We start from the raw sequence: 10,974 nt of genomic DNA on the forward strand, positions 1-10,974 counted from the left end.
AACAACTATCTTAACGATCTTCCTCGGTTCATTACAGCTCTCCGCATCGTCATACAGATCAACCACCTTTGAGAGCGACCTCGCAGCAGCTACAGGATCTACACTCCTGATCGCTTTCGTGTTAGCGGTCCATCTGGTGCTTGGGTACCACTTCAGCTGGCTGAAGCGCAAGCTATTACCCATAATGCCGACTCACACCGCCACCATGATCCCATATGTTATCTACTCATCTGGCCTTCGAGAGGATTTGAAGGAAGTGGCTGATATAGATAGTACGACGGGGAAGATTGAAGGGCTGAATGACTTGTATAGGCGATATGGCTTCGGCAAATTTGATAGCGGCGCTATGGAAAAAAATAGCCTCTATTCGCTCCAAGAGGCATAATAATGGAGTAAGCACTGCCAGGTTGCTGAATTAAACCATAATTACCGAGTTGAGTTTTATACGATTTTAACCATGTTTAGTCTGCTCACATGTATGTAGGATTAAAGCCGTAGGAGAGGCTAAACACATCCCAGTAGCACCGCATCTTACTGCTTGTGAATCTTCACGTGGAGTTCAGATGTGGCCTATTGATCATATAATAGCACCTGCCTAATTTTTTGATTGTCATGCTTGCCTTGGATTCCTTACAGATTTGAGTCAACATAGGTTGGCCTAAATCTGCCCCCAAAACCGTGTTCTCAGCCCTCCGATTTCGAGCCTATAGATTAAGGCTTGATAAAAACCCGAGGCATTCTGCCACCGTACTCATTCACAGGATACCAAAAGAAGGTCCCTTGTCCACAGCGCTCATCAGCCCAGAAATCAGTAATACAGTCGCCAATAAGTTGTTTCCATGGAAATTCCATGCCAAGGGCATTAGCCATCATGTCAAGGTGGACTAGCAATCGCCAACAATATGTGAGGTAGCGAGAAAATTCCTGGCGGTTTGATGGGTGGAACGGGATCATGGGGCTCTCTCAGTCGCCCTACCGGTCTATACCCAGCGAGCTCCATGACGTTCAACACCAGCTCCGCCGGTAGACCCTTCCGATATAAGTAGTCCCGAACCAGTACTACCTCAAGCGTACCTGGCTGGTGGCCCGCTGACGTTTCATTCTCCAAGGTGAGAAACTCGTTAATGGGCACCTTTCCATAATGATCGACCCGGCGTCGGTGGTACCCGGTGCCCTGATGCTTGAAGTCCGCCCATTGTAACCAGGGTGCGCTCTTGAACAAGGGATAATCGTTTTCGCCTTGGAATTGGTCGTCGCTTATCCCAAAGAATTGCCGATGCGGATATGTGCTCACTTCTGATGGTTGCCCCGTGCCCGTGCATGTTCTCAGCGTAAATTGATAGAACTTGCTGCTGCGGTAGTCCATCTCCATGGTTCTGCCGGAAGCGTTATCCCATATTTCTGGGAAGCAGTGAATAGTGTTCAGGCATATATAGGCTCTAAGGGCCTTGATGCATATTTGATCCCATCCGAGTACGGCATCCTATACTAGTCAGTATATGCGATAATTGTTTTTGAACTAGGAATGCATCATGTCTTCGAGAAACGAGATTTTCAACGGGCTTCTTGCAGCCAAGCACGCATCCAAGGACTCACCTCACACATGCACTCGCTGTCAGGCCACCATTGCGGTGGACTCACTCCAGGCAGAGCGCACACGCGCAGGATAGTGTCCATCTCCCCGTGCAAAAGCAAAGTTTTCACCACTTCGACATTGAAGAACGCTTCACGGTTCAAATTGAAGAACCGGTAGCAATCTCTCGGACCAGGAGGCCGGAGAAATGCCGACGCCGTTCTCTCTTCATTTGGGATTGGAATGCATTGACAATCTTCCTTGTTCTGAGCTACCTTGCAAATTCCGCTGGGGCATCTGCCTCCGAATCCATAGCTACGCCATTTACGGACAGTAGGGGTAATTCTCTGAACAGTGGCCGAGTCAAGAATGACTTCCGTGGAATCAACCACATCATATACCGAGGGATATTTCTTGCGCTCGCATAGTGAGTGGTCATCGATGGTTCGAATAAACGCTTCGATGAAGTAAGTGAGCTCTTTGCCTTGGTCCGGTTTCATGCTAGGGCGGAGATTTGTGACGCTACGGGCACGCCGAGAGGTTGTGCTCCAGTGGAGATTTGATGCCAGCAAACTCCATGGGATATTATGGGCTTGGTGTGCCATTTTCTTTGAGGTAGTATCGCTGCAGATAATAATCTAAGTGAAGTGAGACTGAGGAGTTTGCCGCAGTCAGTAGTTACTACAGGGTCTCCTGCCAAGACTCGACTGTCACCTGATCGTCTGCCAGATGGGAAAGGGAAATATTGAACTTTGCCTTCCTTAAGTGACCACTGAAGAATGCCAAATAGGATAGTGATTGAAAACGAATTATATAAACTACTACATATTACAATATTATGCACAGCAGTAATACTCTCGCCTGTCTTCGGTCTGTGGATGCGCCGACAGGCTCATCTCTGCCGCCCAGCCCTAATTCCGACCATGATATGGACAAACTCGCCTTTTACGACTACTATTTTCTTGGTCTGGAATACCTTGAATACAAGCGAACAGCTAACCACCTTTTACCTACAGGACTTCCGTGGCGCCTCTGCTTTTATGTCATCCTTGTACTTTTTGCCCGCACCAATCTGTGGCCTGTTGATGACTATCGCCAGGGCCTCCTGCCGAACCTGCGGCCTTCATCTACTGTCCCTGTAAACCGTCAGGAACCTCAAATTCAGGTGGGATCAGCCCCAAAGAGGCGTTATTTTTCGGTTACCAAGCCGGCTGGTGGTACAACTCCGTACTGCGCTTTCTCTCCGTGGCAGTCCGTTCCTATGGATCAAAAACCATAAGGAAGCTTGAGATCAAAAAAGAATAAGCCTTTTTGGCTCTAAATGTGAGCAGAATTAATATTATATTATTCATGCGTTCAGTCCATAAGTATCTTTCGCGATGTTTATATCGATCTACTTCAATTTCTGAAGGTTGGGGAAAGAGCAGAAGGTCTAGGGGTCCGGAGGCAACCTTGTCATTTACTTTGTAGATACCCTATATATTTCAAGCTCGGTGTGAGGTTCTCTCCTATACGCCGTAGGAAAAAAGATCCAATCTGACTTATTAAAGCATACATTACATGTGGTACCATACCTAAGAACTTCCCGAAAATCCCCTTAACGCGAAGGCTGTGTGCTAGACTAGTCTTTGGTACCCCTATCGTCTAGACGATCCACACTAATCGACCATTAGAGGGAAAAGACCTAACATTCTATATTAAAGGTTTCTTAGTGCGGGTAGGGTATAGCGATAGTATGGAGGAGAAATCCCTATACGGATAAATTAAATCTTCTGTATAACGCAGAATTTTCAAGGCCCCACCACAACCAAACCCTCGATGGTGTAGTTGGATATCACGTTCGGCTGTAATGGATCACATATAACCGAAAGGTCACCGGCTCGATTCCGGTTCGAGGGAGTGTTGAAGAATTTTTGCTGCCTATACTACTGCCTAAACGCTGGTTGTACAGTGGAAGCTGAAAATTCGCATGGAAAGAAAGACACGAGGAATAGTTAGTTAAACGTGATTTCCTCCAATTATTTGAAAGGTCTTTCTAGAAGGTAGATTCATTTGTTTTTCTTGATAGCCTAGGTTCCATCTCTGGCTCTTGTTAATTGTTTCATATTTGACAAGAAAGTCTGAAGTTTAGAACCCAACTAAAGCAAGCGGTCCTTGAATAGCAGTTATCTTCATCAGGTTACACAGAGAAAGTTCATAGACTCAATAATGCTCTCTTCAAACACGATTAAACCCTCGATGGTGTAGTTGGATATCACGTTCGGCTGTAATGGATCATCATATAACCGAAAGGTCACCGGCTCGATTCCGGTTCGAGGGAACATCGTATTTCTTTTTTGCCTCCGTCATGTCATCCACCAATTTGCTAGGATTAGAACTGTCTCACTAACGTCATGTGCGCTTATTACGTCGTTCCCAGACATGACTGAACTCATGTTCTGCCATATTTGGTCTTTTTGGCTTGTTAAGCTAGGCGCGAACAGTAACAACCCCATACCCTAGAGGATCGTTCTCATTTTATAATCATCAGTCTCCCATCTATAGGAATGCAATGATCTCACCTGACTCGACGGTGCTATTGATTATTCAATCAGGTAGACAAAGTAGAAGTTTTCTTCACCTTTGCTATCTGTCGCTTTGAATAGTATTAATTATTCTGTAGCCACATCAGCTCTCGTCTCTAATTATCAGTCTAGTTCGCTAGACTCTTGAACAACATGACGTATTCCCACCTCTCAAACCGATGTTACCAGATATAGGCCAATTCACTGTAATCTAATACACAACTACCGAGGGAATCTTTATAACAGCTGCGCACCAGAGACTATTAAGTTATATATGTCAAATTTCTAAGATGCAGATCATAGTGACCCGGACACTGGCACCGGGAATTCATCACGAAATTAAGTAGGTACATTAGAACATTATTGGGGATCGCGCCGCCGCATCGCACGAGAGCATGCTATACACATAGGTCTGGATAGCTGGGAGGCTGTCCGATTATGCACGATTTATATCGCGCTGTGGCATGGTGCCAAATGTCTCCGCGAAGTGGACGGTTCATTGTCGGGGTGAAAACCTGTTATTGCACCCGTGACCCTCGTGGTATCGGCAAGGCAGACTAGAGGATAGGAGAAAGGAAATGAAGAAAAAGCCATGCCCCACTCAGAGTAACGAGAAGTTAATCCAGTAGGTCGGCTTTCTCTAGAATGAGAGGTACCCAAGTCGGCTCATTGAGCCTTCTTTGCGGGCGCCTGCTCCCTCCGGCGCTTGAGCGCATCGGGGGTGTACTCGGTGTCCAGAACGTAGTCCCACCAGCGGAAGCTGCTGGAATAGTTGCCAATGAACTTCTCGTGGTGGAGGTCGTGGTGATCCGCACCGGCCCAGAAAGGCAGGAAGTGGTGAAGACTCCAGGGGAATTCATAGCCGCTGTGCGCGTCGATGGCCTGGAAGAGACGCAGGACAATCCAGATGTACATGGTTAGAATGTGCAAGTCACCGGTGAAGGCGCACCAAACGATTGGGCAGCCGACGGTTCCGAAACCGAGGATCATGACCTCGATCGGGGAGGCGTATTCGGCAGCCAGACCGAAGGGCGCCGAGTATTGGTGGTGAATCTTGTGAATGGCCTTGTAGAGAGGACCCCAGTGCAGAGCACGGTGGGAGAAGTAGTGCCAGGTATCTTCCATCACGAAGAAGATCGCGATTTGGTAAGCCATGGTCCAGAGGGAGGGGAAAGGTACCGAAGTCGAGAGACCAAAGAATTGAGCCATTGGGTGGAAGAGCCTATGAAGAAGAAAAGGGCTGTTAGCTCAGAGTCGCCACCCAGGTCCGAATGGACGAGGTGTTCAGGTTCAATCTTACCAAATCTGAGGAAGTTCCACGGTGAAGTGACTCAGGAGCACGAACTTAGCACAGTCCCACTGCTCGCGCAAAGAGGGAATCTTGCTCTATCCAGGGATTAGCAAATCGATCCCTGAAGGTGACAATTGACCGAGGACAAATGCAGGAACTCCAATCGGTACTTACGCTCTGAATCTTGTAACCCTTGAACAAACCCAGACTGTCGATGAAGATCCAAGGCAACGAGCGGCCAAAGTAGACCAACTCGTGCATCATGAAAGACATGATACCGGTGGCCAGGACATCGTTCTGCATCCACGCGTACCAGGCCGCCCACAAGCGCTCGGCAACGTTCAGGTTGGCATTGTACTTGCCAATCTCCTCGAATTGACCCCAGTAGGTGGTCGAAGAGAGCACGGTCGAGTTCCTATACACGTTCCAAGAGGGCAGATTAGTATGGGAGATCTCGATGGTACTGCGCGGGAAGGAGAGAGGCAGAAGTGGCCGAAAGGAGATTGATTCACGTACATTGTGTTTTTTTTTTCCCGTATGAAGGGTATCACCAGATGAGATTGGGGGAGAATAGAGGATTTGATTGTTCCAAATTCCAGTAGAAAAGAAGTGGGAGAGGTGATAATTAAAGCAACACCGACCTGTCAAGAAGGGGAAGGAGAAAAGGGAGAAGAGTTGCAGATAATTAAATTAGGATGGATTGTTCGGCGAACAGGACGGGCCATTCCCGAAGTGGCGAGACCTTCACGAATTTCCCAATTTCCCAATTTCCCCTGAAAAACCGCAGGACTCCGCGAGGCCAGTTTGTCGTGTTTGCACTAGAATCAACCAACCATCGGGCTGCTAACTCTGAACAACTGGGTAAGGCCACTGGCGACCCGATCACCATCCGAGAGTCTCCACCAAACGAAGAATGGAAATAATGCGGAATTTCCGGGTCTCTGGTTGGTTTCTGCCCACCTCGCCAGGCCCCAGCCTCAGTGGCCCAGTCAGGACTCACGCCATACAAACAGGATTGCGCATAACAGAGGCCCCCGCCGAGATCGCCTGTCCACTGCTCAGCCCATGCGGAGCGTCCTTGGCTCCGGTGCCTCTGAAACGAGGGCTGTAGGTAAGCAGATGAGAGTTGTATGTAATCTGATAAGCATGTGTGAGATAACTAGCCAGTGGGGAGTGTCTCTATATATTATACTTGTGTATATTGCTGGTCGATACTAGTTATCTCTTTCTAATTACTCATGCTACATTTGTTGGTCTACTCTACCTCTACTGCTAGAAACACACAGAGAGTGGGCAGGGCAGTGTTCTATCTCTAGTACTCTACCGTTCATGATCTAACTACCCCGCGATATCCAGTTATAGTACAGCTCAACTGGGGTGTCATGATCGTAATCATGATCATGATCAAGGGTCATCCAACACCGGTTCCGAGCGTTCCGTTTATCATCAGACCAGTAAAAAGTAGACTATTAATGATACTACTCGGTACTACATACTCCGTACTATAACAAATTGATCATCCCACTCGGGATTGGACCGTAGAGTACCGTGTACTTTCGAGTACGAGAGAGTCGCGAGAAGATTGCTGTTTGCACTGTTTGTACGGATTACATAAACTCGCTCAACCAGGATCTGGGAGTTTTTAGTTTGCCTGGTTTGCACCATGACGACATACGATAATGCGCCCACCCTAATAATGTAAATGCCGACGCGCCGACGTAGTAGTCGGACCTGGTCGACGCTCCGCTAGGCGCCATGTCGATTGTCCAGGAGTAAGTGTCTTGCTTTCTCTCCCCCTCCGAGATGATCTGATCCCTTCATTGCTGTACAGGCTGACTCGTCCTATCCATCTAGAACGGCCTGCGGCGTGAATATTCAACTCGACCAATTGCAACAGCAGATAACCCGGCCGGAGAAGCTTCTGTATACCGAAGATGCCCCTCCGGTACACGTTCGTCGCCTGCAAAATGTCATCGGATCCATCTCGGTGACTTCCAAGACCCAGCCCTTCCTTTCAGCCACTCGTCTGGCAGATTTGCTTGCAGACCCTACCTTGACGCGTCAATTCCCCGTCGCCGCAGAAGTCCAGATTGACACTGAATCTCAGGCTGAGGAGCATGTGTCGGATTATCTGTGGTTGGTTGCTGCCAAAGCCTCGGTCCAGGCATCAGGCTTGGTGATGCACTCCCTTTTGGACCAGACGCTCCGACTTCAGGAAGAGACTTACTACTGGAACGACGTGCTCGGGTCGGTATGGAATAGCGGTCTCTACACGGCCCAGACAGCACCTACACGATTCTGGCATTGGACTAAGGGTCTTCCTTCAATCCGAAACGCCTCCTCCGCATCCCTCTCCAGATCCTTGGCTGCCCGATGGGCGCAATTCTACCAAATTGCTCGACAAAGCATGTCGGAGTCTCCTCTCCGACTCAATTGGTCTTCTCCAATCCGATCTTGTCGCGCTGAGGCTCGCCAAAAAAGAGACCGCCTCGTGGCCATGACGGACATCCATACTAGTAGCCTAGGTCTGCTTATGGAAAGTTGGCATGCCTTTCAAACTGAGGATGCGGCCGTGGAGGGCGCGCAATTGTCTCGGGCTCAGTGGCAAGAGACAGTCTCCCGGATTGTGATCCTCACAGAAACCATCCTTCATCAGGCCATCAACCAGTCAAATGTGGTCGGCTTTGAGGAGCGAGTGGTCACGACTCTTAAAGAGGACCAGGCCGGTATGCACATGCTCGACAATGGTTTGTACTCCACGCAAACCCCAGCGGATTTGATTCAGCGCCTGGTCTCTCTTCTTCGGGATCACCTTCCCGCTCATACATCCTCGATGTCCACGTTTGTCGCTTTGCATGGTCGACCTTCACGAGTGACCCGGTATTGGATCCCGGTGTCACTGGCGATCCTATCGGGAAGTGCATCATTGAAGTTCTTGGCTCATCGGCAAGACCAGATTCTACAATGGATCATAGATTTTGGCTCTACCATTATTGACTTTGGAGGAAACTGGGTGGTGGATCCCATTCGCAAACTGATCGGAACCATTCGACACGATGAGAAAAGTGAGATTGCCATCATGAGCAAGAACAGCTTGGTGGCCGACCGGGCGAGTCTGGAACGGATGGTCATTGATTTTGTCCGTGACCGCGCCGACACTAGCCAAGGGCAACTACCTGTGGAAGACACCACGGCCATTGCGAACGCCGTCAAGGAAGGCGACTTGACTCCAGTCCTCAAAGCCTATGAGCGAGACCTCCGAACACCCTTTGTCGGCACTGTCCGCGGCGACTTGGTGCGCGCTCTTTTGATCCAGATCCAGAAGACCAAGGTCGATGTTGAAATCGCCATCAGTGGTATTGATGCTCTTCTGAAGAGTCAAGAACTCGTCTTTGGGTACATATTACTCCTTGTCCTCCCTACTTTTGATTTTATTTTCTCTTTCCTATGAAATTGGCCCTTTCCGCATGAACTAACGGGTTCCATCTAGTTTCGTTGGTCTCACACCTGGAATTCTGGTTTCGTATGCTTCTCTACGCTGGCTGATTGGACTCTTTGGCAACCGTCGTGGTCTACAGAGGGGGAAGAAAAGGCATGAGATTCGTCGGGGACTACGGTAAGCACATCCCACCCTTGGAAATAGTGAGGTTCGCAATGAACTGACGAATCAGGAATGTCACCCGTATTATCACATCCGCCCGGCCGTCTGACGGGACAATGTCCTACAAGGAGTCCGGTCGACTCATCTGCGAGGCCGAAGCACTTCTCCAGAAGATCAGACTGGTCCTGGGAGGTATTCAATACCGGGAATTCCGAGAGGATGTCCAAGACCTGCTCGATGTCCAGAGTGGCGTGGAGAAGCAGCTGCGGGTTGTAGAGAGGATGAGATGGGCATACTTCCAGTAGGATGGAGGGATAACGATGATGATTTTGTATGATAAAAAATTCTGTGACATATGGAAATCATTCTCTATCTACCATTTCTGGGTACTAGGAGACATGGTGAATTCCTTATCCGCCTCGATATCTGCCCTAGTGTATTGTGTTGTGTAGTTCAGTACTCGGTCTTGAAATGGAAGTAGCACCCACCTTGGAGTGATCACGCCGATAAAACCGACCAAAAGATTATCCAACCAGGTACTCTTAGGTAATGAAATCATGTCTGAATATCTCCTTAAGCCTCCCCTTGGCTCATCTAAAAGTGTTCTGTCCGGGCCAGGCTGCTATGTATCCAACAAATCCAACAAAAACCTCCAGGAATCGAGTCCGCTTACATAACCCGGCCATCGATCGTAGCAGCACCCGCAGTACCGTCATCACTCCGCGTGGTGTTAACTACTCTTGCCCTTCCCATCCCCCTCACTCGTCCTTTTCTCAACTTGCTTGTGTTCTGAATATTTTGGGGCTGGTCTCAAGTCTCTCAAACATCTACCCATCTGCGCTTGATCTCCTGCTCTCCTGCACCAGCGGGCGATCCTGAAACCACCAACCCCGGCACTCCTGATAAAGTCCCTGGAGGCACCAGGCCCTGGTCACTCAAATTTCTACGAGCTGCGATTCACCTTGCGATTGCTCTCTACCGACATAACCTCTCAGCATCTTTGCAAGAGCGTCACATAAACTTGCACGTCCTCCGTTCATCTGTGGAACGTGCTGACAGTCTTCACTGTCTCCTATCTGAGAACACCAACCCCATAACGCCAACCAACAAACAAACCACTCCATCATGGCTGGTACACGGAATTATGACTTCCTGGTAAGTGTATCCGATCGCTTCCAGGTCTTTTCAATCGCCATTTTTCTGACAAGAGGATGTACCATAGATCAAGTTGCTGTTGATCGGAGATTCCGGTGTGGGCAAGTCATGCTGTCTGTTGCGCTTCAGTGAGGACTCGTTCACCCCGTCCTTCATTACAACCATCGGTATCGACTTCAAGATCCGTACAATCGAGTTGGACGGCAAGAGAGTGAAACTGCAGATCTGGGATACAGCTGGCCAGGAACGTTTCCGAACCATCACGACCGCCTACTACCGTGGCGCGATGGGTATCCTCCTGGTCTACGACGTGACCGATGAACGGTCTTTCCAGAGTAAGTACTACACGCTTGTCCCCTCCTCCAAATACCCATATGCCGTCTTCCCCCCTTTCCCACGAGTTTCTCTCCCTCCCCTAGCCCCCCCCCCCCCCAACGCAACAGGTCTGACCATCTCGAATAGACATCCGAACCTGGTTTTCCAACGTCGAGCAACACGCCAGCGAGGGCGTTCACAAGATCCTGATCGGAAACAAGTGCGACTGGGAGGAGAAGAGGGCCGTCTCCACCGAGCAAGGCCAACAGCTGGCTGATGAGCTTGGCATTCCCTTCCTGGAGGTGTCCGCGAAGAACAACATCAACATCGAGAAGGCCTTTTACAGTCTTGCATCGGACATCAAGAAGGGTATGGATACCTCCAAGACTGACAATGGTAGCTCGCCAGGGCTCCATGTAGATCAGGGATCGGGTCAGAATGCGAGCGCTGGCGGGAAGTGCTGCTAGAACACCCC

At 49.3% G+C, this 10,974-nt stretch overlaps 5 protein-coding genes across 5 annotated transcripts; 3 read left to right on the top strand and 2 right to left on the bottom strand.

Annotated features, from left to right (window-relative positions):
• Positions 1–184: 184 nt before the first annotated feature.
• Positions 185–385, top strand: N7473_006887 (uncharacterized protein; the record flags this gene model as incomplete). The annotated part of the gene is made up of 1 exon (XM_057152827.1): positions 185–385. The coding sequence occupies one exon, from the start codon at positions 185–187 to the stop codon at positions 383–385; it is 201 nt and encodes a 66-aa protein (XP_057007165.1).
• A 489-nt stretch (positions 386–874) lies between these two features.
• Positions 875–2,178, bottom strand: N7473_006888 (uncharacterized protein; the record flags this gene model as incomplete). Its single annotated transcript, XM_057152828.1, has 2 exons — positions 875–1,483; positions 1,597–2,178. 2 exons carry the CDS (start codon positions 2,176–2,178, stop codon positions 875–877), a joined length of 1,191 nt encoding a protein of 396 aa, XP_057007166.1.
• Positions 2,179–4,803: 2,625 nt separating this feature from the next.
• N7473_006889 (sterol desaturase family protein) lies at positions 4,804–6,433 on the bottom strand (the record flags this gene model as incomplete). The annotated part of the gene is made up of 4 exons (XM_057152829.1): positions 4,804–5,359; positions 5,438–5,523; positions 5,603–5,843; positions 6,429–6,433. 4 exons carry the CDS (start codon positions 6,431–6,433, stop codon positions 4,804–4,806), a joined length of 888 nt encoding a protein of 295 aa, XP_057007167.1.
• Positions 6,434–7,183: 750 nt separating this feature from the next.
• On the top strand, positions 7,184–9,334 carry N7473_006890 (NCA2 family protein; the record flags this gene model as incomplete). The annotated part of the gene is made up of 4 exons (XM_057152830.1): positions 7,184–7,200; positions 7,283–8,824; positions 8,919–9,044; positions 9,100–9,334. 4 exons carry the CDS (start codon positions 7,184–7,186, stop codon positions 9,332–9,334), a joined length of 1,920 nt encoding a protein of 639 aa, XP_057007168.1.
• Positions 9,335–10,154: 820 nt separating this feature from the next.
• Positions 10,155–10,966, top strand: srgA (Rab family GTPase srgA; the record flags this gene model as incomplete). Its single annotated transcript, XM_057152831.1, has 3 exons — positions 10,155–10,184; positions 10,252–10,519; positions 10,647–10,966. 3 exons carry the CDS (start codon positions 10,155–10,157, stop codon positions 10,964–10,966), a joined length of 618 nt encoding a protein of 205 aa, XP_057007169.1.
• Positions 10,967–10,974: the final 8 nt, after the last annotated feature.

The sequence above is a fragment of the Penicillium subrubescens genome, assembly GCF_028828155.1.
Source record: "Penicillium subrubescens strain IBT 31985 chromosome Unknown utg000005l_segment0_segment0, whole genome shotgun sequence".
Lineage (NCBI taxonomy): Eukaryota > Fungi > Ascomycota > Eurotiomycetes > Eurotiales > Aspergillaceae > Penicillium > Penicillium subrubescens.